Here is a 27,825-nt window from a genome sequence, read left to right as displayed (position 1 = left end):
AATATGTGCCTTTTTTCCGTACTTCTTGTAGTTTTCGCCGAATCCTCTTCTGAAACCACGGAGTTACTTGTGAATAACCGTGCACAACTAGGCAAAGGATGCAATAAAATCGAAGTCCGCGCTTATTAATTCCTTGCTCACTGTTTATGCTACTGAAAGCGCCAGCACATCAACTGGTATGTCATATTTCTACAAAAGTTTGATGTCTGTAATCAGATGCCTAATGATGATTAGCAACAACTGAAACTGGTAGCAATAAAATATAATTGGCCAAGTGCGAGCAGAACTCGCGCAATTAAGGTTCTGTACAAAACGTCTGTACAGTTCATCCATCCTGGGACTCGAGAATCTCAACGATTTTTGCCTGTTATCGATATCGATACTGGCGACGTATTGGGCCCGGAAATTCCAAGACCGTATCAGACTCTCTGCAGTAGTTCCTCAGACCAGCTCGGACATACGAAAAGAAACGAGCAGGGCAGTCAGTTTATATATGTAGAGCGAGAAGATTTAATAAAGAAAAATTACTTACTTAATAAAATATGATTGCAACTGACATTATATGTTTGCATGCAGTAATGTTGTCTGTTAAGCTTTTGACGGATGATGAATGCAACGCATGTTCAAATGGCAAAGGATTTTTTGTGATATAATTACAATTTAAGAAGTTTCAGATTTTTTACTTTACTTGTACTGTGAAACCTTACTTTTTGCCAAATTTTATGATTTTAAGGGAATGGGAAGCACCCTATAGGTATTGATAAGTGAGTTTTTCGGAGTCAAAATATGTCGCATAAATGGCCGTATCTTTTGATTGCGTTGACTCGGAAGATTACAATTTTATGCCGCCAAGGGTCCATATATCTTACTATGTGGCATAAATGTGAACTTGATACGCCAAACTGTTCCAGAGAAAAAAAGGTGTTAACAGGCGGACAGACAAACGTATGACGGATAAAAAAATGACAAAAAATATTTTCTCGTGTTATGTAATTACAAATTAACAATTATCGTATTTTTCCTTTACTTGTATTGTGAAACATTGCTTCTTGCCAAATTTCATGATTCTAGGTCAACGGACAGCACCCTATAGGTTTTACTGAATAAGTTTTCAAGTATCAAAATGTGTGACATAAATAGCCGTACCTTTTGACTGAAGTGAATTAGAAGCTTAAAATTTTTACACCGCCATGGGACCTTACATCTTAATATGCGACATAAATTTTAACTTGATACGTCAATCCACTCCAGAGAGAAAGTGTTATTAACAGTCGGACAGATGGACAAACAGGCAGACATGCGGACAACGGAGCAATTTTATAAGGGTTCCGTTGTTATAGATTAAGGCACAGAACCCTACAAACGTACAGGGTGACAATTATTGAACTACATGAAAAAAACGTAAATTAGTTACAAACTACGGCATGCACATACTTTATTCAATACGTTATCGTCACTGCAGATATTCGGATTTGGGTTATGACTTGTTCGACATGCCTGCTGTCATTGGCGATGATGTGGCGCAGACGAATAGCGAAATTCTGCATGACTCACTGAAGTGTCGGAACATCGATGTTGTCGGTGACCTCCTGAATGGCTGTTTCCAGTTCAACAATGGTTTTGGCGTTATTGCTGTACACCTTGGCTTTAATATAGCCCCACAAAAGGAGTCGTACGTGTTCAGATCCGGAGAATATGGCGGTAAATCGAGGCTCATGCCAGTGGCCCCTGGGTACCCCAGAGCCAGAATGCGGTCCCCAAAGCGCTCCTCCAGGACATCAGACACTCTCGGGTTTCGATGAGGTCGAGCACCGTCTTGCATGAACCACATCTTGTCGAAATCAGGGTCACTTTGGATAATGGGGATAAAATCATCTTGTAATACCTTCATGTACCGTTTGGTACTCACCGTGCCATTAAGGAATATTGCGTCGATTATTCCGTACTGGACACTGCACACCACACAGTCACCCGTTGAGGATGAAGAGACTTCTCGATCACGAAATGCGGATTTTCAGTCTCCAAATGCGACATTTTGCTTATTGACGAACCCATAGAAATGAAAGTGGGCTTCGTCGCTAAAACAACCATATTCACATCGAAGTCCTGTTCGTCAATTATGTGGAATGTAGTGTTGGCGAAACACAAGTGCTGTTCCATGGCCCTGGGGTTTAATAGCTGATGGCTTTGAATTTTGTGTGGGAAGATATGCAGGTATTCAACAACAGTTTGTTACAGTGTCTGCCGGTTGACTCTCATGTGTTGTGCAGCTCGTCTGATCAGTTTTCTAGCGCTGGTTTGGAACAGAGCGCGTGTCTTTTCGATGTTTTCAGGCGACGTTGCCAGCACTGTTATTACGAACACCACCCGTTCTCTCAAAGTTGCGAATCAAATTCTTGATTGTTGGGACACTTGGACCGTTTGTCTTCAGCTTGAAGTCGGTCGCAAATAGCCGTTCGTGGTAGCCGCCAGGTCTACGGCGCCTTGTCACGGTCCGTGAGGCTTCCCCCGTCGGAGGTTCCAGTCCTCCCTCGGGCATGGGTGTGTATATTGTCCGTAGCGTAGTTAGCTTAAGTTAAATTAAGTAGTGTGTAGGCTTAGGGACCAATGACCTCGGCAGTTTCGTCCCATAAGACTTTACCACAAATTTCCAAATTTTCGGTCGCAGATTTCCTTTGACCGAAGTTATTGCTCGCAAGTAGGCTTTGAACAGCGCTATACCCTGATATTTCCACGTGCAAATGGCCGACAACAATGAGCATGCGCATACTAATTCCCATCATGCTCCACCACCAAATGTCCAGTTTGAACGTCCTAACGCAAACCGTTCAGAAGTTATTACGATTTTATTTCATGTAGTTCAATAATTGTCACCCTGTATTTATAGCAGCTGACGGACTGACACATAATTTTCGACTAATGTTCCTTGATTACTTCCTTTGCTAACAGTTGATTACTTCTTTTACTGACTGAGGGGGAAATCGACATTTTGAGCGGTACTAGGGTGCACGAACCTCTTCTGCATTGTACTTGTTCTGACGCAGTCCTCTCCAGATTGTTTCTCCATCTTTCGTGGTTAGCATTAGGAAGTATATTAAGCTGCCAGCTGCTGTATTGTGCATATTTCCTGGCACTGACGCCAACACAACCAAAACGCAGGGGAAGTGGAAACTGCGTTCAAATGACGACCCGACTGAAAGGGGGGACGTGGAGATGCGTTTGCCGTCGCGCGCTGCCAATAGCAACCCGCTCTTAGGTCTGCAGACGCTCTACTTCTGTGGAAAGATCATGCGGTGGGGCCGCGCTTCTTGCATCACCCGAAAACTACGCAGAACGAGGAACTAGTCCTCACGCGTCGACACAGCTTCGCCGGATTTTCCACTAGCGATATGACGTTAGAAACGTCCTTTTTTCCCTGTTCTTTGTTACCGGCTTGAGAAACCCAATAATAAATGATAATAAAGTGAAAGTGAGTAATATTCCGTTCTTTGCAGTACCGCTGTGAGGTGTTTAGTCGGAAAGAAAGAAATGATAACAAGTACTGGCTATTGTTGGTTGCATTAAAATATTCCTTCATTTTGTAATAACCAGTGCGCGGCATTTATGGAGTGTGTAGCCCTTTTGAAGTAAATACATTAAAACTTAGCAAATGTTTATCTAGACGTACTTTGCTAAAATGTAGCAGACTTTAAAATTAAAAACGACAGTGACGTATCATACCACTTAGAAGTGTAGGAGCATGATGTTGTTACCATTCAAAAAATTTCGTTGGCTGTGTCCGTCGTTGAAACTAAAGTACTGAAAGTAAGAACACCACTGACTGTCTCTAAGATACATAAGAGAACTGGTACAAATATTTTGTCAGTAGATTTATTGCTCGGTTAGTTATGTTGTTTCTGGTTCTCGCAGTCAGATTTGAAATTAAATGATTTTTTTCTTTTCGAAGTTAGTCTTTGGGAATAGTTGTAACAAAAGACTGTATTATTGCAGTTATGTACTGAAGTAAAATTGAGAGCTTCCCATTTGTCAAGAACTTGGAGGCTTCCTCTCTAATACAGTAGTAAGTAAATCTCCCGCAACATAATTATGATAACAAGGACCAATCAAATTTTGTAGCAGATTGTATACTTTTGCTGTATGTTAACGCTGCTTTGTACGTACGCAAAGTCAACAGTTTTGTGAAAAATCCTCGGAACTATGATTGTTAAAAGTCAGTATCACATTCACGGATAGTAACGATAGATCTTCTGAAATCAGCGCACGTTTCCTGTGAGGTAGGTTTTTGTATTAGCCACGACGTTGCACTCTAGAGGCTGCAGAAAAACTGGGTCAAAAACTGTTTTCAAATTTTCGCGGAAGTCTGATACAAATAAAAAATTAGATCCGAAATTAAGCGTAACGTTAGAAAATAGTGATAACGTCAAAAATAAACGTAGAAAATTTTGACAAAATGGTAACAATTTTAGCTGTACAATCAAAGTATCGTTGTGTCAGAACATTACGAAAAAGATGTGCATCTTCATCCTAACTAATTTGCTGTTATACGTGGCTCTGAACATCTGGACCTGTTTACGCTTTTCAGTTCTACTAGATGCTTCTGAACGAATTTGTACAGGAACATCTTAATCGTCAGTTTTTCTTTTCACGAGATGAAACCCCGTTCAGCCTATACACTGGGTGATTCTTATTAGCGTTTAAAAACCCACGATGCAACATACTCGTCGCTAAGGTAAGTAATTTCATGTAAGACATAGGTCACAAATGTCAGGAAGTACCCTAAGGGGGATGATAAATGTTGACCGTGTGACGTCACATGCAGCGCTTGAGCCCATTGGTCTGTCACACGTCCTTCCAAACCACATGCACGACTTCAACGCGTGGGGCTCAGGGTTCGAGTCTTGCGTCTTGGAGGCAGTACTTTTTTCCATTCGGTTAGACAATTTGTGTTTTGCATTGAGCTAAGATAAAAAAAGTAGGGCAAAAGGAAAGAAACACAAAACAAAACAACATTTACTTGAGTACAGCTAGGACAATAATTCTGTAACTTCTACGTTTACAACAGATCACATTTAAAAGGTGTTTGAAATTTGTATTGTGTGCTTGAGTACACGTACTGCTTCGCTCTGTCATCCCTTCAAGCACGCGCTCGAAAACACCCTCCGTATTTTGGATCTCTACAGCGGTCATTTGGCTACGCGGGCTGTTAGTTCATTTGGGACACTGCTGGTGTGCTGTAAACTATCTCCTTCACACCAACCACAATAAATAAATAAATAAAAATAAATGTGGGTTTAAATTCGGGGATCTTGCTGGTATCTAGACTGGCCCGCATTTCCCAATCCACCTACCTGGATACACCTGGTTTAAGCAGTTTCTTGTTGCGATGGCATAGTGCGGGGTAGCTCTATCCTGATGTAGCCACATGTTTTCTCTTACTTTCAGAGAAACATCTTCAAGTAGCTCTAGCAGAACTTTCCTTAAAAAGAGTGAGTAATTAGGGTCATTTGCTTTATCAGGTAACCTGTTCGTTCATATTATTTGGCTGCCCAAAATTCCCGCCCATGTATTAATCTTAAATTTGTCTTTCCAGCCGTGCTCATACCTTTTATGGGGGTTAGCATCGGACCAATAAATGTTACTTTTGGTATTTAAGATTCCTTCTTCATTGTTGTTGTTGTTGTGGTCTTCAGTCCTGAGACTGGTTTGGTGCAGCTCTCCATACTACTCTATCCTGTGCAAGCTGCTTCATCTCCCAGTACGTACTGCAGCGTACATCCTTCTGAATCTGCTTAATGTATTCATGTCTTGGCCTCCCTCTACGATTTTTATCCTCCACGCTGCCCTCCAATACTAAATTGGTGATGCCTTGATGCTTCAGAACATGTCCCACCAACCGACCCCTTCCTCTAGTCAAGTTGTGCCACTAGCTCCTCCTCTCCCCAATTCTATTCAATACCTCCTCATTAGTTATGTGACCTACCCATCTAATCTTCAGCGTTCTTCTGTAGCACCACATTTCGAAAGCTTCTATTCTCTTCTTGTCCAAACTACTTATCGTCCATGTTTCACTTCCATACATGGCTACACTCCATACAAATACTTTCAGAAACGACTTCCTGACGCTTAAATCTATACTCGATGTTAACAAATTTCTCTTCTTCAGAAACACTTTCCTTGCCATTGCCAGTCTACATTCTATATCCTCTCTACTTCGACCATCATCAGTTATTTTGCTTCCCAAATAGCAAAACTCCTTTACTACTTCAAGTGTCTCATTTCCTAATCTAATTCCCTCAACATCACCCGAGTTAACTCGACTATATTCCAAAAAATGTCTCTGAGCACTATGGGACTCAACATCTGAGGTCATCAGTCTCCTAGAACTTAGAACTACTTAAACCTAACTAAGCTAAGGACATCACACATATCCATGCCCGAGGCAGGATTCGAACCTGCGACCGTAGCGGTCACGCGGTTCCAAACTGTAGCGCCTAGAACCGCTTGGTCACACCGGCCGGCCGACTATATTCCATTATCCTCGTTTTGCTTTTGTTGATGTTCATATTATATCCTCCTTTCAAGACACTGTCAATTCCGTACAACTGCTCTTCCAAGTCCTTTGCTGTCTCTGACAGAATTACAATGTCATCGGCGAATCTTAAAGTTTTTATTTCTTCACCATGGATTTTAATTCCTACTCCGAATTTTTCTTTTGTTTCCTTTACTGCTTGCTCAATATACAGATTGAATAACATCGAGGAGAGGCTACAACCGTGCCTCACTCCTTTTCTAACCACTGCTTCTTCACTAAATGTCACTTTGTCGGTAAAGAGAACAACAGAAGTAAAAGTAGTGTCCTCTTGCTATCGCGCACGAAACCATTCACTAAATTCAGTACGAGGCGCACAATCCGTTCCGTACAACTTGTGCATTTTAGCCTTGTTGTAGGCTTTTAAGCCTTTCCGTTCCACGCACGCCACACCGTTGACAACCCCACTGGCCAGCGACTTGCCGTGTACTCGTTTCCGTATCAGGGTCCTGTTGTATCGCGCCAAAGCAGCTCCCTCCATTTGGTCTGAGACCATGTAAGATTGAAATTAATGATAAACATATACAAGCGACGGGAGCAGCTTCAAATACAGTATGAGTGGGGAAGCTGCAGTGACTTCTACATTTAAACTCTCGAAACAAGGTTTTAAGCTACTGTACGTATTTGCAAAACATACTTCTTGATTCTTAACATAAAAACCCATAAAACAATTATTAACAACGTAGAAATTATTTCACACGTTAGATCTTGTCTGATAATTACCCTAGACTTCAGAACACAGCCTGTCTGAACACTGTATTACCTTCCCTCAATGCATTTTTCCGCCTTCAGTAATTACTTACGCGCATGATCCCTGTTTCACGCATTCGATGATCCGCAGTACCAAACGATACACGAGAAGGTAAAAGAAGCTGTGAGAAAGGATCTGCGTAAATCCATCTTATTGCAAGCGTATTGGAATTAGCAGCGCCACAATAGAACTGCATATCGGCAGGGTCGTTAAATGTAAACCGATTCGTTGTAGTATTGTATTACCACTGCCGCGGCAGCTACCGTATCACATCGGTTAATGAAAGAACGAAGCGTAGCGGAGCGATGTGTAGCACTGCCCCACACCGGCGACCGTATGATCCACAAGTCCAACCGCTGCACGTGCAGTGCACGTCACCTGGTGACGTCACACGTTCAACATTTTCATCCACTTTTCCGACATTTACGTTCCCACGTGTCTGATATTAGACCACATGTCTCAGCATCATATAAAGTCGCTTCAGGGTTTTTTAAACGTTAATAATAATCACCTTGTAGACACTAGATCTCGGTAAACACGCTTTACTATCCATCAAAGGTACTCTTCAGATCGTTGAACAGCCGTTGTATAAAGTTAAGATGGGTGTAAGCTTATACATCTCAACATTATAAAACGGCTGTTCAACATTCTGAAGAGTACCTTTTGATAGATAATAAAGCGTGTTTAGCACATTATTTCAGGTCCAGTTTTCGTTGTCGCCCTTTACAACTTTACACATTGTCACATCTTACAGTTTAGAGTTGCTACTTCTGGGAAATCCTACAGAACAGAGCGTGCCCTTCCTTAGTAATGTCCATCTTTACTATCAGCAGTTACGAACCTGAGTACACAATTTGACTCAGTATAATGAATTTTAATGTCAGGAGGTTAATCACAATTTTCACTTTTAAGATTGGCTTCGAATTACTGTACGTTATGTGGCTGGTGTAGCGATGTTACAACTCACTATGTACACCAGCTGACGTCGTGATAGCAATAGTTCTCTGTTTTTTAGTCCTAAATCTGAAGAAGACCTAATTTGACAGAAAGCAGTCGTAGTGCATGATCTAGACTATTTTATACATTAAATATAATCCACAGGGTGAACCAGAACTCCACCGACAAACTTGCAGAGGTGGTCATACGCTCCAAAAAAAGAAAAAAAGTCCAGTAAACATGGGGTCTAAAACGCATACTTGCACTTGTTCATCTTCGATACTGTGAAACACACCTCATCTACTTTCGACATAAAAGTTTTCTGGGTATGGTACCGCGTCATAATGTATAAAACTACTGCTGCTGCAGAAAAAAACCAACATTTCGGCCACGGTTGCAGCGGCCTTCTTCTGGGTCTTTGCATATTTTGGGAGGAGCTAGTATGGGCCAAACAAGAAGAAAAGTTCAGTAAATTATCCAACTCATCCACGGACGAAGTGGCTTGTATGGCGTTTTTTCAACAGTTTCTTGAATACTGTTGATTAGTGTGGGGTTCTCCGCCCGGAGTCTGTGTGTCTGTGTTGTCCTCATCATCATTCGAGAAGTGCCGAGACTGGAAATGGAAAGATTTGGAAATTATACGGGCGCTGAGGATCACGATGTTGAGCGCCCCGGAAACCAACATCATCATCATAAGTGTGGAATCGTTACCAGGTGGGACTGTATCCAACGGAGAGCAGCGCCTTTCGTCACAGGAAGGTGCGAGAGTTGTTACAGAGATTCTCAACATTCTGCTGTGGCAGACGTTACAAGAGAGGCGTTGTACAGCACTGTGAGGCTTCTTCTTGAAGTTTTGAGGGAGTACTTTCCGGTAAGAGTCGGACAACATAGTACTTCATCCCACATACGTCTCGCGAAATGACGGCGACGAGAAAATCCGAGAAATTAGAGCCAGTACAGAGGCTTACCCACAGTCATTCTTGCCGTGCTCTATTCGCGAGTGGAACAGGGAAGGGGGAGGAGGGGTGGGGGGGGGGGGGGAATCAGTGGTACCAGAAGAGTAATCTACGCCACACATTAGGTGGCCTGTGGCGTATGATGTAGATGTAGGCATGCGTTCTTAAATGCTTCCCTTGAGATCTATGAGCACTTATTCAGTGAAGGAGGCGAACAAATGCTTATAGTTATTAACGTACGCATTTTAGATCCCGTGCTTACTAGACATTCTTTTCTCATTTCTCCATATTATCACTTCTGAAAGTTTGTCGGTGGAGTTCTAGTTTACTCTGTATATCTGAATGGTAGGCTCCATATGGTTCCCAAGTTGTGCAGCGACCGTAAACCATAAAATTACTAAATAAGCAGCAACCAGTCGCAAAATCATGTTTTCTTTACTTACTTTTGCAAATCGATTTCAACTGAATAACAGCCAGAGTGTTACTACTCAGGGACCGTATACGTTGAAAGCACCGATGATGGCTGTTATTCAGTTGAAATCGATTTGCAAAAGTAAATAAAGAAAACATGATTTTGCGACTGGTTGCTGCTTATTTAGTAATTTTATCCTGTATATTGTATCTGATTCCCTCGTTGAGTTACTTTGAGTTTGTCTGTTCTTCTTTAGGTTTTCGTTAAACTGTTCTCCGCATCTGCTGTCGGATTGTTGTTAAGCGACTTTGTGCGTCGAGTGATAACGTTGACGTGATAAGAGAGTGCAAGTAAACGGGAATTCGAGTTCGACGTCCTCGCACAGTGGTTTCGTTCGTACGCGCGACGAGTGAAGAAGCGGAGACTATGAGCGCGTGCCGGACCTACGACAACGGCTGACGACTTCACCGCGCGCCTGAGATGGAGCTCTCGCAGCGCAAGCGGAACTCGGGGCTGAGTGCGTCGCTGCGGCGCGCGCGGCTGCTGCGCCTCCGCTTCAAGACGGACGCGGCGCCGCCCCCGGCGCCGCCCCCGCAGGCGGTCCGCGTGCCCGTGCTGCGCACGCCGCCCCCGGACGCGTGCGCCGAGAAGCTGCTGAGCGCGCAGCCGCCCCCGCCGCCCAAGGTCGTGTCCGTGCTGGGCCTGCTCAGCGAGCAGCAGCAGCTGCGCCAGCGCCGCCACGCGGGGGCGGCGCGGGAGGCGGCGCCGCCGCAGCGGTCCGCCGTGCGCCGGTCGTCGTCGCTGTCCGAGCTGGAGGAGCTGGCGCACGAGGCGGTCGTGCTGCGCGGCAACCACAACCACAGCCTGGGCGACGCCGCCCACAGCCGCAGCTTCCGCACGCTGCCGTCGCACATCAGCAAGAGGCTGTCGTCGCCCTACCTGTGGCCCAAGCTGCCGGACGCCGCCCACGTCAAGGGCCGGGCCGCCGACAACAGGAGGAACTCCATGTGGGCCGCGCACCCCAGGCACAGCCACAGTACGGGATGTTGTTGATCGCTGTCGCGGCTCGTTGCGCTGTTTACTACTACTGCCATCCAGACCGTCAGCAACCATTTTGAAACAAGCTCGGCTTTTATCTTCTCTCCGCGCATCAACTAATATAGTGTTCCAAAGAAAATACGGGGTGATTCAAAAGTAGCTGTAAATAGAATGAGATTTTCACTCTGCAGCGGAGTGTGCGCTGATGTGAAACTTCCTGGCAGATTAAAACTGTGTGCCGGGCCGAGACTCGAAATGGGGACCTTTGCCTTTCGCAGGCAAGTGCTCTACCGACTGAGCACCCATCCCGGGTTCGGTTCCCGGTGGGGTCATGGATTTTCTCTGCCTCGTGATGACTGGGTGTTGTGTGATGTCCTTAGGTTAGTTAGGTTTAAGTTGTTCTAAGTTCTAGGGGACTGATGAACATAGATGTTAAGTCCCATAGTGCTCAGAGCCATTTGAACCATTTTTGAGCTACCCAAGCACGACTCGCGACCCGTCCTCGCAGCTCTAATTCCGCCAGTACCTCGTCTCCTACCTTCCAAACTCCACAGAAGCTCTTCCGCGAACCATACAGAACTAGCGGTTCTGCAAGAATGGATATTGCGGGGACTTGGCTTAGCCACAGCCTGGGGGATGCTTCCAGATTGAAATTTTCACTCTGCAGCGGAGTGCGCGCCGGTCCGGCAAACAGTTTTAATCTGCCAGGAAGTTTCATAGCAGCGCACACTCCGCTGCAGAGTGAAAATCTCATTCTGGAAGTATCTCCCAGGCTGTAGCTAAGCCATGTCTCCGCAATATCCATTCTTCCAGGAGCGCTAGTTTTGTATGGTTCGCAGAACAGCTTCTGTGAAGTTTGGAAGCTAGGTGACCAGGTACTGGAGGAATTAAAGCTGTGAAGACGGGTCGTGGGTCGTGCTTGGGTAGCTCAGTTGGTGGAGCACTTGCCCGCGAATGGCAAAGGTCCTGAGTTTGAGTCTCGGTCCGGCACACAGTTTTAACTAGCTGTACACACTTCGTGGGAGTAATTATTGCATCCAAACAAGTATAAAATGTTAAATAAAGTTATTTTCTGAAATTTCTTTATTTCAGCAGAGTAGGGGTCACAAGAGAAACACAAACAACACAAAATTAATTCTTCTCAGAAAGCAACCATACGAAGGGACCCTAAATTCAACACAGTTAAAACTGTACATTTACCCCAGAACATGTTCAAAATTATGTCCATGTAGACGAAGACAATGATGTGCTTGACGTCTCCTCGCTCTTTGAATGTTGCGGGCTCTGTTCATCACATTCTGTACAGTTCCACGACCATTTTCAGTTCGCTGGTGCAGTTGTGTTACATTCTCAATTGCAACACCATACACGAGCTCCTTGAGACGGCGCCACAAGTAGAAGTCCAGGGGGTTAAGATCTGGAGATCTGGCGGGGTAAGCAATTGGTCCTGAACGACCTATCCACTTATCGGGATAACCAACACTGAGATACTCTCTTGCCTCCCGACTGAAGTGTACAGGGACACCGTTCGTGCATAAAAGATACGCTGGTTCGTGTACAGACCATGAAACAGACCACTCAACTGATGTTCCAAAACCTCGACACACTCTGCCAGTCAGGCAGTATAGAATAACATGCGGTCCGCGAAACTGATTGTCCACTGTACCACGCCAGATGATTACTGCCAAACGATGTTCATATCCTTGTATATTAGTTGCACGAGGATTCTCAAATGCCCACACGTGCACCTTATGAGCGTTCACGATATCCGCACGGGGAAAGAGGCACTCATCCGTGCACAGTACCCGACAAGTGAACAGTGGATCAGCAGCACAATACTCGAGTAACGCCTGGGGTAGTCTACGTTTGTCAGCTCCTGCTCCTTGTGCATGTGAAATGGGTGGAATTGATGTCTCCGAAGCTAACGCCATACATTTGGTTGAGGAACCCATACAGTGCCACTTACAGGGTGGGTACTGGTGGTCGCATCTCCATCTACCATTTCCAGGATGATCTCAACACCTCCTCAGTCCAGTTGAGGGCGACGTAACCGTGGTGCATTACGAATGCCGTATTCCCTTAAACGCCTGTCCACAGCTGAAAAAGTCTGATGATTTGGAAACGGTCTATCTGTAAACATTACATATGCTGTCGTCTTGCTGCTCTTGTCTTCTGCTGTGTCATAAAGGAGGTGTATATCCGCGTATTCACGATTTGAGTACATCTTCGTATTGTACGCAACGACAGCAGTCTATGAACTACCGACAGAATGAATATACGTAGTCCGTCTGGAGCCGGCACATTACAGCAACGCCATACTGTACAACGGACTATACCCATGTCAAATAAACACAGGCGTCCCGTGGCAGAATCGAGCAGTGTAGAGGAGTGCACAAAGCAACATCATTCGATATGCGGCGAACACGACACGTCAAAAACCTCTACTGGCCCATGATATATGCCTATCACAAATGAAATTATGCACCATAAAGCAATTTCAGACAAAACTTCATTTACATTTTACTCTTATTTTGATGCATACATTGCACCCACGAAACGTGTACAGTTACTTTTGAATCGCCCTGTATACAGGTTGTCAATTTACTTCCTCTGCAGACTAATCATTACAGCTATCTGACATATAGTATGTTTTTAGGTTGGTTAGTACCTCCAAGCAGACGTGGCAAGAGCAAGCCGCTAATCCTGATTTTCACATGGGCAGCAGGTCAGGTGTTGAAGTGTGGGCACGTGGACGCAAAACGGTTAGTCTATACTGACGGATGTAGTCGACTTAGTGGTGCATTTGTGGCCGTGCAGAAAACATAAGGCCGTAAAGTGTATCGTAATTGTGGGAAGATGTTCGACGCAACCAAAAAATATGCGACACCCTTACGTGTATACATATTAAGGTGCCAATATAAAAATATCAGCACATACATACCTTACATCCTATACATACGCCTTTCAGAAACGAAAATAAAACTATGTAGCACAAACTAGGCATGCTACCTTTAGGAACACACAGTGACTGTCTTGTAAAATGCTCTATATTTCAGCCTCAGATCAGTCCATTATCAGCTTGCATTTGTTATCAAGTAATCATCAGATGAACTGTTTAAAATGAAATATGCTGATAGTAATGTAAAGCTGTGTTCGGAATCCGGACTCAAACTCAGACCCTGTCTTTTGCGGACGACGCTCATACCGAATAAGAATCCAGGTATCGCCCCACGTACCTGCCTCGCAGTTATGCAATAACTCCATCCTACTTTCCATACTCCAGAGAGAGTCTCTTATATACCTTACTGACTTCTGCTCCGTAGCTTGGGGTCTAATGGTTAACGTCGCTGCCTCTTATTCGCTACGTCCCGGGCTCAATTCCCTGCCGGATCGCAGATTTTCTTCACTCGGGGACTTGTGTTCATGTTGTTCTAAAAAATCCATCTCGCCTTCGTCGACGCGCAAGTCGCCGAAGTGGCGTCAGATGCACCTGCACCAGGCGACCAACACCCAGGACAGGGTCTCGCGGCCGACAATGCCGCAGGGTCATTCTATTTTCCATTGAATACTAAGAAGCTAATTTAATAATCAGACTGACTTCTATACACAGCTATACGTACTTGGATACTTTACATAGTAGCCTGTCAACTGAACAGACGCTGATGGGCGCTCACAGTTTCAACAAATTTGTGAACCGATTTTGAAGGCTACATTTAGCTTTTTTTTTTTCTTACTTTATTGTTATTTTAAAACCTGTACAACAGGCAGGCTGTCAGCAGCACACTACGCTGCTCTTCAGCCATAGAAGACACAAGCAGCAAAAACAGTGAGAAGACACATAAGTCACAGAGCGGTGGGCAATAAAACAGGAGACACATAGAGACAATCACGGAGCCGTTCACACTCGTCGATAATCCACACTGCTAGCTGATGAGACGACGCACAACCACTGAAGATGATGATGGCACTGGTGAACGATGGAGGGGACGGTGAACACTAAACACTAAACACTAAACACACAAAACACTGATGGCGGCGACCTCCGGCGCGCGAATGTCCACGTAACGTGTGCGAGTCCGGGGACCTGCCAAGAGGGGTAGAAGGGGGAGGTGGGGGAGAGGGGAGAAAAAGGATGCCAATGGCTGAGGAGTCGGGGGCAGGAGGAGAGGAACAGGGGAGGGGAGGCCCGGGGGAGGAGGGGGGGAGAAAAGGAGGAGGGAGGGAAAAGGGAGAGGAGGGAGGGAGGGTGCACGGAGGAATAAGTACAGGAGGAGGGCGGGAGGATCAAAGTTGGTAGGAGGGGTAGATGGAAGGGAGGAGGGCATCATCAGGGAGGGGGAGCTGGCGGAAGCCACCTTGGGAGAGGGTAAGGAGGGTGGAGAGGTGGAGACCGGGTGGGACGTGCGAATATAGGCGTGGCAGCGGGTGGGGGTGGGAGAGGATCGGGGAGACGAGCGGGTGAGGAGGATCGAGTTTGCGGGAGGTGTACAGGATCCGTATCCTTTCAAGGAAAAGGAGGAGGTGGGGGAAGGGGATGAGATCGTAGAGGATCCGCGTGGGGGAGGGGAGACGGATGGAATAGGCGAGGCGGAGAGCATGGTGTTCAAGGATTTGGAGGGATTTATAAAAGGTAGGGGGAGCGGAGATCCATGCTGGATGGGCATAACAAAGGATAGGGCGGATGAGGGAGTTATAGGTGTGGAGGATGGTGGAGGGGTCCAGACCCCACGTACGGCCGGAAAGGAGCTTGAGGAGACGGAGGCGGGAACGTGCCTTGGCTTGGATTGTCTGGAGATGGGGAGTCCAGGAGAGGCGACGATCGAGGGTGACGCCAAGGTACTTAAGGGTGGGAGTGAGGGCGATGGGACGGCCATAGACGGTGAGATAGAAATCAAGGAGGCGGAAGGAAGGGGTGGTTTTGCCTACAATGATCGCCTGGGTTTTGGAAGGATTGACCTTGAGCAACCACTGGTTGCACCAAGCGGTGAACCGGTCAAGATGGGATTGGAGAAGGCGTTGGGAGCGCAGTAGGGTGGGGGCAAGGGCAAGGAAGGCGGTGTCATCGGCAAACTGGAGAAGGTGGACGGGGGGTGACGGCGGCGGCATGTCCGCCGTCTACAACAGGTACAGAAGGGGGGAGAGGACGGAGCCTTGGGGCACACCGGCGGAGGGGAAAAAGGTGTAGGAATCGGTGTTATGGATGGTGACATAGGAAGGACGGCGGGAGAGAAAGGAGCCGATCAGACGGACGTAGTTAATGGGAAGGGCGAAGGTTTGGAGCTTGAAGAGGAGACCGGAATGCCATACGTGGTCATATGCACGTTCGAGGTCCAGGGAGAGGAAGATTGCGGAGCGACGGGAATTAAGCTGTTCGGAAAGGAGATGAGTGAGGTGAAGGAGAAGGTCGTCGGAAGAGAAGGACGGCCGAAAGCCACACTGGGTGACGGGAAGGAGGCGGTGCTGGCGGAGATGCTGGTGGATGCGACGGGTGATGATAGATTCCAGGACCTTGCTGAAGACCGAGGTAAGGCTGATGGGACGGTAGGAGGAGACGGCGGACGGCGGTTTGTCAGGTTTAAGGAACATGATGATACGGGAGGTTTTCCACAGGTCGGGGTAGTAACCGGTGGACAGGACTACATTGTAGAGCCTGGCCAGGGTGGAGAGGAAAGAGACAGGAGCTTCACGAAGGTGACGGTAGGTGACACGATCGTGACCAGGAGCGGTGTTGCGTTTGGTGCGTACATTTAGCTGTGTTAATAGTGTTATTATGTAGTGCTATTACCTGTCTGCCTTGTAGTCTCCTCTCAGGGTCTTCTCTTTTGACGAGTTACTATGTTCAAATCCATAGAAGTTACCTTGACTTATAATTTAGTTTCTTGTTATACAGGCTGGTCCATTGATCGTGACCGAGCTAAATACCTCACGAAATAAGCGTCAAACGAAAAAACTACAAAGAACGAAACTTGTCTAGCTTGAAGGGGGAAACCAGATGGCGCTATGGTTGGCCCGCTAGATGGCGCTGCCATAGGCCAAACGGATATCAACTGAGTTTTTTTAAATAGGAACCCCCATTTTTATTACATATTCGTGTAGTAAGTAAAGAAATATGAATGTTTCATTGGACCACTTTTTTCGCTTTGTGATAGATGGCGCTGTAATAGTCACAAACATAAGGCTCATAATTTTAGACGAATAGTTGGTAACAGGTAGGTTTTTTTAAATTGAAATACAGAACGTAGCTACGTTTGAACATCTTATTTCGGTTGTTCCAACGTGATACATGTACCTTTGTGAACTTATCATTTCCGAGAACGCATGCTGTTACAGCGTGATTACCTGTAACTACCACATTAATGCAATAAATGCTCAAAATGATGTTCGTCAATCTCAATGCATTTGGCAATACGTGTAAAGACACTCCTCTCAACAGTGAGTAGTTCGCCTTCCGTAATGTTCGCGCATGCATTGACAATGCGCTGACGCATGTTGTCAGGCGTTGTCGGTGGATCACGATAGCAAATATCCTTCAACTTTCCCCACAGAAAGAAATCCGGGGACGTCAGATCCGGTGAACGTGCGGGCCATGGTATGGTGCTTCGACGACCAATCCACCTGTCATGAAATATGCTATTCAATACCGCTTCAACCGCTCGCGAGCTATGTGCCGGAAATCCATCATGTTCCCAAGTGCATCGCCATTCTGTCATGCAGTGAAACATCTTGTAGTAACATCGGTAGAACTTTACGTAGGAAATGAGCATACATTGCACCATTTAGATTGCCATCGATAAAATGGGGGCCAATTATCCTTCCTCCCATAATGCCGCACCATACATTAACCCGGCAAGGTCGCTGATGTACCACTTGTCGCAGCCATCGTGGATTTTCCGTTGCCGAATAGTGCATGTTATGCCGGTTTACGTTACCGTTGTTGGTGAATGACCTTTGTCGCTAAATAGAATGCGTTCAAAAATCTGTCATCGTCCCGTAATTTTTCTTGTGCCCAGTGGCAGAACTGTACACGACGTTCAAAGTCGTCGCCATGCAATTCCTGGTGCATAGAAATATGGTACGGGTGCAATCGATGTTAATGTAGCATTCTCAACACTGACGTTTTTGAGATTCCCGGTTCTCGCGCAATTTGTCTGCTACTGATGTGCGGATTAGCCGCGACAGCAGCTAAAACACCTATTTGGGCATCGTCGTTTGTTGCAGGTCGTGGTTGACGTTTCACATGTTGCTTAACTCTTCCTGTTTCCTTAAATAACGTAACTATCCGGCGAAGGGTCCGGACACTTGGATGATGTCATCCAGGATACCGACCAGCATACATTGCACACGCCCGTTGCGCATTTTGATCACAATAGCCATACATCAACACGATATCGACCTTTTCCGCAATTGGTAAACGGTCCATTTTAACACGGATGATGTATCTCGAAGCAAATACCGGCTGCACTGGCGGAATGTTACGTGACACCACGTACGTACACGTTTGTGACTATTACAGCGCCATCTACAGGGCTATTACAAATGATTGAAGCAATTTCATAATTTCACTGTAGCTCCATTCATTGACATATGGTCACCACATACTACAGATACGTAGAAAAACTCATAAAGTTTTGTTCGGCTGAAGCCGCACTTTAGGTTCCTGCCGCCAGAGCGCTCGAGAGCGCAGTGAGACAAAATGGCGACAGGAGCCGAGAAAGCGTATGTCGTGCTTGAAATGCACTCACATCACTCAGTCATAACAGTGCAACGACACTTCAGGACGAAGTTCAACAAAGATCCACCAACTGCTAACTGCATTCGGCGATGGTATGCACAGTTTAAAGCTTCTGGATGCCTCTGTAAGGGGAAATCAACGGGTCGGCCTGCAGTGAACGAAGAAACGGTTGAACGCGTGCGGGCAAGTTTCACGCGTAGCCCGCGGAAGTCGACGAATAAAGCAAGCAGGGAGCTAAACGTACCACAGCCGACGGTTTGGAAAATCTTACGGAAAAGGCTAAAGCAGAAGCCTTACCGTTTACAATTGCTACAAGCCCTGACACCCGATGAGTCAAACGCTTTGAATTTTCGGCGCGGTTGCAACAGCTCATGGAAGAGGATGCGTTCAGTGCGAAACTTGTTTTCAGTGATGAAGCAACATTTTTTCTTAATGGTGAAGTGAACAGACACAATGTGCGAATCTGGGCGGTAGAGAATCCTTACGCATTCGTGCAGCAAATTCGCAATTCACCAAAAGTTAACGTGTTTTGTGCAATCTCACGGTTTAAAGTTTACGGCCCCTTTTTCTTCTGCGAAAAAAACGTTGCAGGACACGTGTATCTGGACATGCTGGAAAATTGGCTCATGCCACAACTGGAGACCGACAGCGCCGACTTCATCTTTCAACAGGATGGTGCTCCACCGCACTTCCATCATGATGTTCGGCGTTTCTTAAACAGGAGATTGGAAAACCGATGGATCGGTCGTGGTGGAGATCATGTTCAGCAATTCATGTCATGGCCTCCACGCTCTCCCGACTTAACCCCATGCGATTTCTTTCTGTGGGGTTATGTGAAAGATTCAGTGTTTAAACCTCCTCTACCAAGAAACGTGCCAGAACTGCGAGCTCGCATCAACGATGCTTTCGAACTCATTGATGGGGACATGCTGCGCCGAGTGTGGGAGGAACTTGAATATCGGCTTGATGTCTGCCGAATCACTAAAGGGGCACATATCGAACATTTCTGAATGCCTAAAAAAACTTTTTGAGTTTTTGTATGTGTGTGCAAAGCATTGTGATAATATCTCAAATAATAAAGTTATTGTAGAGCTGTGAAATCGCTTCAATCATTTGTAATAACCCTGTATCACAAAGCGAAAAAAGTGGTCGAACTAAAAAGTTCATATTTCTTTACGTAGTACACGAATATGTAATAAAAAATGAGGGTTCCTATTTAAAAAAACGCAGTTGATATCTGTTTGACTTTGGCAGCGCGATCTAGCGGGCCAACCATAGCGCCATCTGGTTTCCCCCTTCAAGCTAGACGAGTTTCGGTCTTTGTAGTTTTTTCGTTTGATGCTTATTTCGTGAGATATTTGGTCCGGTCACTATCAATGAACCGCCCTGTATATATGTGACCGGTTTTTGTCAGTCATGTCCGGCAGAATAGGCACAACTCATACGTAAGAGCCTATGGGCGCGATAGCTGTTTGATGAAAAAGTTTCGGTGTGGATGCACGACCAATGTCCGAACTCCGACGGGTACAGCGATAATGGGCGGAGGTCGTTGCGGTGCGGCGATCGGGAAGTTGAGAATTTGGGTCTGACGGAAGGCACGTCCGGATGTCGAGGCGGTTAACGCAAGCGTTCTAGAGAAGCACAGCATCCGGGTTTGAACACTGTTCCGGCGCTAACTTTCAACTCTCGCCAATGCACTGCCGCAATGACCTATGCGATTAGGTCGTTATTTCCTTCCTAACTCTTTCTCATCCCCCTTCTTTCCATTCCTTTCACCACAATTATTCGTACTATTTCTTGTTATTTCACTATCTTCCTTTTTCGTTCTTCGTAAACAGATCTTCTAACGATGACATGGTCATAAGTAGGAGCAGGTAATAATACAGTCTCAGTGATCAGAGACTGAAACACATAATAAAACACTATGACGGTTGATCCTACGCAAATGGAAAAAATAAGCAGTTAACTTTTAGACTTACAACGTCAGCTGAATTAGGCCACCATTGCGACCAGAGAGTTTCGATTACGGTAAGCTATGCTTTGAGCAATGCTGGTGACTACTTTGAAGGACAGTTAAAACAGGTGCAAACATGTTACTCTTTTGTATCGGTTGTGAATAAATAGTTGCCACTGTTTAAGTTACAACCCTCGTAGTTGTGGCATGCGAACATACGTGTATCGGAATTCTCAGGGACCCCAAACAGGATGAAGAGACGCATTTGAGTTTGCCAGATGGCTTCGAGATTTAACACATCTGAATATTTTCCAGTGATGAATGGTAATGTACCATAGAAATGGCAACGAAGTCGTTGTAAAAGTAGAATGGTAAAATAGAAATGAATTAGAATTAGGCCGATTATCAAACATGCATTACTGTTCATTTTAGCGTACCCTGCTCGATGGTGCAAATCGAAAGAAAGTTCACATCACTCTTTATCAGGTGCGAGCGTTGGCTACTGTCAGCTTCAGACAGTAGTGCCTATTAAATAAAATACTGTGTTGTTTCTTACTGTATATCAATATGTAATTAAATCATCTCAAAGGAGTACGAACGAGAATACCTGAATTACAAGTCGTGAAAACTGAATGAAACGCCAAAAATGTTTGTCTCATTATATATTATCTCTGTCGTTTAGTTTCCAAACTGTGTATACGCAGATGGACGTTATGATACGTCGGAAAAGTCTCTAGGTTCACGGTGTTAGCTGATAGATCTTTTTTTCCGCTAATTTCCCAACTCTCCACAGACGGTTTCAGCGCTCCTGAAGTTCTCTGCTCCGTACCTAAGGCAGTTCGCAGAATCGAGTAACATTACACGCACCACGTTTTACGTTGGCACAGCCGACCCAAATCACGCCTGGCGAAGAAGGCAGGGTTGGGCACTAGTTCTTCGGAATGAAACATATGAAACTACTGTACTCCATTACTCGAGGCTAATGGAAACTAGGATACTCAATATAATATTTTACAAGTTCTATTAACAACAGAAATGTAACATCATAAGGCAAAAATGTACCCTGGACAAACTGCAATTCGAGTTGTTGCTGAATGCACCGCCGTCCTTTCAGGGTCGCATTGTAACTCGATCTGTTACAGCTATCGTCTATAAGTACGCTGTCTGCTTTTAGAGAACAAGGGCACTCGTGTGTTTGCATTCGCCGGAGCAGACTTATTTTGTTTCTTTTGTTGTCATATGTTTCCCCATTAGGCCCAGAGACGCGAAATCGAGGACAGCCTCCGTAGCCACAAAGCCGCATCCTGTTGTAGCGGGAAGTTATTCCGTCGCACATCGGTGCACCACTGCTCGAGGCGAGCTGACTCCGGATTCGCTCTGGCATCACATCCAGGAGGTCGACAACCAGTCCTTGTACAGCCCACACGTAGAGCCCTGCCGTTAATGTGTCACATGTCTACTTTAAAAACTCACCCAAGTCTTTCAGATCGAAACCGAAAATGGGCGCTTCTTCATTTAGAATGTGAGTAGCTTGTAACAAAAAAATTGGCCAGTCCACTTTTAAGGAGAGGAGGATGTTGTGTTATCTCTCTTCCGAGCGTCTGCAAGATTAGATGTTATCTCTGAATGACATTTGCGTATTAATTCTGATATTAATTTTCTCGATCTACGAGGGTCACTCCAAAAGAAATGCACACTATTTTTGTAAAAATACAGTTTTCATTCTGCATGTGTGAAATTTTTACAGTGTGTAGCTACATCCTTCCCGCTTGTTTTCAAACTTAGTTCAACCTGTTCCCGTGAGTGGCGCCGTCACAGCATGTCTTCAAATTAGATTGGATTAGATTAATTATTCACTCCATAGACCCATAAAAGAGGGAATCCTCCTGGGTGTGGAACATGTTCAAGATGGCTGCTACACTTGACGTTCGTCAGAAGCAACGTGCTGTCATAGACTTCCTATGCTGTGAAAACGAGACAGTGGGAAACATCCACAAGAGTTTGAAAAAGGTGTATGGAGATGCTGCTGTCGATCGCAGTACAATTAGTCGGTGAGCAAGCAGGTTACGTGATGAAAGCGGGCACGGCAATATTGAGGATTGTCCTCGCAGCGGCAGGCCTCGTACTGCACACGCTCCAGACAATGTGCAGAGAGTTGACGAATTGGTGACTGCTGACAGACGCACCACAGTGAACGAATTGTCACGCTACGTTGGGATAGGGGAAGGAAGTGTTTGCAGAATACTGAACGTGTTGGCGTTAAAAAAGGTTTGTGCCAGGTGGGTTCCCAGGATGTTGACAGTGGCTCACAAAGAAACAAGAAAAACGGTATGCAGCGAACTTTTGGAACAGTACGAGAATGGTGGAGATGAATAACTTGGAAGAACTGTGACAGGTGATGAAACAAGACTCCATCATTTTTCACCAGAGACGAAGTGGCATCATGCAAATTCACCCAAGAAAAAAAAATTCAAAACCACACCTTCTGCTGGAAAAGTTATGGCTACGGTGGTTTTCGATTCCGAAGGACTCTTGCTTGTGGACATTATGCCAAGTGGAACCACCATAAATTCTGATGACGACACTAAAGAAACTTCAAGCTCGACTGAGTCGTGTTCGACCACATCGGCAAAAGCAGGATGTTTTGCTGTTGCACGACAATGCGCGGCCACATGTCAGTCAAAAAAACCTTGGAAGCGGTTACAAAACTTGGATGGACAACAGTGAAACACCCGCCTTACAGTCCTGACCTGGCTCCATGTGACTATCGTCTCTTTGGGAAACTGAAAGACTCTCTTCATGGAACAAGATTTGAAGATGATGACTCCCTTGTGCACGCTACCAAACAGTGGCTCCAGCAGGTTGGTCCAGAATTTAACCGTGCGGGTATACAGGCGCTGGTTCCAAGATGGCGTAAGGCAGTTGAGAGGGAAGGAAATTATGTGGAGAAATGAAAATATTGTTCCTGTAGGATGTATCTCACACTGTAAAACTTTCAAACATAAGATGGATTTTAAAAAAATAGTGCGCATTTCTTCTGGAGTGACCCTCGTAGTAGAAAACTGCACTCTAAACATATATGTGACGATATTTGTAAGAAATGAAATGTTTTCTTGCTACAATTCCAAATTCTTTCTCAAACCGCAAAGTCACATCACACCTAAGTTACAATCAACGATAATTATTTTAAGAGAAACGGTGATGTTTGCTACAAAAATTGCACAACAATCGATATTACCACATAATGTCACCGACGTCTGTTACCAGTTACAAAGAACACTGGGGCTTTCACAGCTTCTGAGTGACTGATTCTAGAATTATTGATTTCTTACCAGTTGGTTGGGGAGCTATATGGTACCTTTTTTGGAGTGCTAAAGTAACCCTAGTCTGTCCGCTTTCGTCGCAGACTAACCTCATATCCAGACGTCGTGCCATCTTCATTATAAATATACCTAAACCTCAATTTCGAGAAAGATTTAGTTGGTCAAATTAGTAACTCGGTTACAATATACGATATGTTCCATGTGACGTGGACAGATCTAGGTATCCAGCCAAGATCCGCGACAAGTGACATTGCGACTAGTGTTCATAATTTCATGTACTTGCAGAAATACTGCAGTTTTTTAGATACAGGGTGTTAGGGTTAAAAGTGCAGATATTTTATTGGTGACTGAGGGCAGTGCACTGAACAACCTTACATCAGTATTTACTTCATTTGCAGACTAATATTTATAGAGATTAGGACTAGTATATTTTTAGGCTGGTTAGACCTTTAAGTACACGTGATAAGAACGCTATTTTCCCCTAGGCAGCAAGTCAGATGTTGAAGTGTGGACACGTGGATGCAAAACTGTTAGTCTATACTGAGAGGCGTGAATTTGTGATGGGGCGATGAATATTTTAACAGTTTTCAAGAACCCTCATAAAAGAGCAGTACAGCGCTTGCATCCAAATTTTTCACTTATATAAGTAGAACATGTGAACACAAAAGCTTCTGACTCGATCATCTCACCTCAGTTGTTGCATAAATATAGTATAAGAGACAGAAACTGCGTTCCGGCAGCGAAGCGACGTAGGTACACTGCACACGTCGAGCAAATTGTCAAGTTTACACTGCAGGCAGTACTGATAAACAAATACGCTTTCACATACACTAGGCTATCATTTTTTCTCTGCGATATGCTGTCTCAAAGCTAAAAATAGTTTTCCCTTCCCGATTGTAACCAACTGTAATCAAGGTTTCCAGGAGCTTTACCTTCGCCGTAAGGCAAACGCTGGAACCAGAAATCCCCTTCACAACTTTTCCTTCTGCCCAATATCGGCTCTTCTGATATTTGGCTGACAAGTCCCTGACGGCACCATGGATCAATAAGCGAACAGCACGCTCTACCTAGAGAGAGGAAAAATGAAAAAAATATATAGAGAGAGACCAGCTTTGGTCTTCAAATTTTCTGTCTCATTTACTGAACAACTCACATCGGGCACTGATAAGCATTATACCAGTGTACACCCCTTTTCACGAGCACTTAAAATTCTTGCAGATGTATGTGATATTATTTTAAAAAATTCCTCGGAAGACAAAAAGTGTTACAGATGGTGATACAGCAACACCGCGGTTAACCAAACTCGGGTTGACCGAAACTCGGGTTATCCGAAATGCCCCCGGAAATCGCGAAAACTGTGCTGTCCGAGAATAAGCTGTTAGCGGGAGGAAGTGAAGATCTGATCTTGGGTTGCTTCACCACCAACTGGCTTACCAGACCAAGCAAAGCTACACTACCGACAATTACGCTTGCGAGTGGCTGAAAAAGGAAGTTTACTGGATACTATTGCAGCTAATTACGTTGTTGGTGTTTCTGCCGTTCCAGAATGAGTGAAACTGAAATCAGAATTTTTAGAGCAAGTTGTGAAAAATACTCGCAGAAGAACTGTGAAAAAATCCAACTCTAAAACAGTAGGCGAAGCCTTTTATCTTTTTGTTCACTCAACAACGAGAACAGGCCATGGCTTTGACTGCCCTCGTACTGCAATAAAAACCTAAAATGTTAGCTGAGTTGTTAGGCGGGGAAGGAAATGATTTTTAATGAAGCTTTGGATGGATAGACAGGCTTAAAAACAGATACGGCATTCGCCAATTGAATATATGTGAAGAAAAGTTCTCTGCAGCCCCAGACGCGGTTGATGTTTTCAAACCGATTTTGAAGATTACACCCAAGGCTACACCAAGGACCAAATTTATAATGTAGATGAAACGGAAGTTAATTTCAAGATGTTGCCTGCATACTCCTTAGCTTCCTCAAAAGGAAAGTCTGCCCCAGGACACAAAATGAAGAAAGAACAGATAACTGTTCTTTTGCCATCAGACGCTTCTGGCTCACATAGAATGCACCCGACATGTATTGAGAAGTCGAAAAAACCGCGAGTCTTAAAGGATGTTGCCCAACAACGTAATTTTCGGCAGTGTAGCTTCGTATGAAAAAACGGCAAAAAAAGCGCACAGAAAATATGTCGCAAACAGCGACAATAATTCTCAAAAACATGCTGTAACATACACTCCTGGAAATGGAAAAAAGAACACATTGACACAGGTGTGTCAGACCCACCATACTTGCTCCGACACTACGAGAGGGCTGTACAAGCAATGATCACACGCACGGCACAGCGGACACACCAGGAACCGCGGTGTTGGCCGTCGAATGGCGCTAGCTGCGCAGCATTTGTGCACCGCCGCCGTCAGTGTCAGCCAGTTTGCCGTGGCATACGGAGCTCCATCGCAGACTTTAACACTGGTAGCATGCCGCGACAGTGTGGACGTGAACCGTATGTGCAGTTGACGGACTTTGAGCGAGGGCGTATAGTGAGCATGCGGGAGGCCGGGTGGACGTACCGCCGAATTGCTCAACACGTGGGGCGTGAGGTCTCCACAGTACATCGATGTTGTCGCCAGTGCTCGGCGGAAGGTCCACGTGCCCGTCGACCTGGGACCGGACCGCAGCGACGCACGGATGCACGCCAAGACCGTAGGATCCTACGCAGTGCCGTAGGGGACCGCACCGCCACTTCCCAGCAAATTAGGGCCACTGTTGCTCCTGGGGTATCGGCGAGGACCATTCGCAACCGTCTCCATGAAGCTGGGCTACGGTCCCGCACACCGATAGGCCGTCTTCTGCTCACGCCCCAACATCGTGCAGCCCGCCTCCAGTGGTGTCGCGACAGGCGTGAATGGAGGGACGAATGGAGACGTGTCGTCTTCAGCGATGAGAGTCGCTTCTGCCTTGGTGCCAATGATGGTCGTATGCGTGTTTGGCGCCGTGCAGGTGAGCGCCACAATCAGGACTGCATACGACCGAGGCACACAGGGCCAACACCCGGCATCATGGTGTGGGGAGCGATCTCCTACACTGGCCGTACACCACTGGTAATCGTCGAGGGGACACTGAATAGTGCACGGTACATCCAAACCGTCATCGAACCCATCGTTCTACCATTCCTAGACCGGCAAGGGAACTTGCTGTTCCAACAGGACAATGCACGTCCGCATGTATCCCGTGCCACCCAACGTGCTCTAGAAGGTGTAAGTCAACTACCCTGGCCAGCAAGATCTCCGGATCTGTCCCCCATTGAGCATGTTTGGGACTGGATGAAGCGTCGTCTCACGCGGTCTGCACGTCCAGCACGAACGCTGGTCCAACTGAGGCGCCAGGTGGAAATGGCATGGCAAGCCGTTCCACAGGACTACATCCAGCATCTCTACGATCGTCTCCATGGGAGAATAGCAGCCTGCATTGCTGCGAAAGGTGGATATACACTGTACTAGTGCCGACATTGTGCATGCTCTGTTGCCTGTGTCTATGTGCCTGTGGTTCTGTCAGTGTGATCATGTGATGTATCTGACCCCAGGAATGTGTCAATAAAGTTTCCCCTTCCTGGGACAATGAATTCACGGTGTTCTTATTTCAATTTCCAGGAGTGTACAATAAATAGGAGTAAAAAACCCACTGATGATGGTGATATTTGTCGCTGAAACTAGTTTGGTAAAATAAAGAAATAAACGAATAACAAGGTGTTTTGCATCAAGGCGGACTCGATTTCTGATATTGTTGTTTTTCAATGCAAATACGGACCAAATGGAAGAGTTTTTACTGAATCGCCTTTTCTTTACTAATAATGACATATAGGGATATGATCCGTCTTACAGTTCAGTTTAGTGCATTAAAGACATTTTGACTTCGCGTTTTTCGGAAAAAATTTTAATCCACAGCCCAATTCGTTGTTTGTTGGCTGACTACGTTGCTTAAACAATACTGCATCTTTTCAGCAGCTAGTTTAATCCTAAACGAGGATGAATAAGGAATCTCATTCTGGAAACTTTCCCCAGGCTGTGGCTAAGCCATGTCTCCGCAATATTCTTTCTTTCATGAGTGATAGTTCTGGAAGGTTTGCAGGAGAGCTTCTGT

General features: G+C 45.5%; 1 protein-coding gene across 7 annotated transcripts in view; it reads left to right on the top strand.

Annotated features, from left to right (window-relative positions):
- Nucleotides 1-27,825, top strand: part of LOC124775910 (ankyrin repeat and fibronectin type-III domain-containing protein 1) — a 703,384-nt gene that overhangs the window by 488,684 nt on the left and 186,875 nt on the right. For 2 of the 7 annotated variants that reach the window (XM_047250753.1, XM_047250751.1), the window contains exon 1: nt 10,545-10,680. The exons of 4 other annotated variants lie outside the window; for them this stretch is intronic. In XM_047250753.1, coding sequence (XP_047106709.1) covers nt 10,650-10,680 — 31 coding nt within the window. In that variant the 5' untranslated portion in view covers nt 10,545-10,649. Of the gene's footprint in view, nt 1-10,544; nt 10,681-27,825 lie in introns of those variants that run through there. One more of the 7 variants, XM_047250746.1, reaches the window with a different exon arrangement.

This window comes from Schistocerca piceifrons, chromosome 2, assembly GCF_021461385.2.
Source record: "Schistocerca piceifrons isolate TAMUIC-IGC-003096 chromosome 2, iqSchPice1.1, whole genome shotgun sequence".
NCBI classification, from domain to species: Eukaryota; Metazoa; Arthropoda; class Insecta; order Orthoptera; family Acrididae; genus Schistocerca; species Schistocerca piceifrons.
This window is presented reverse-complemented; position numbering and strand designations above follow the sequence as displayed.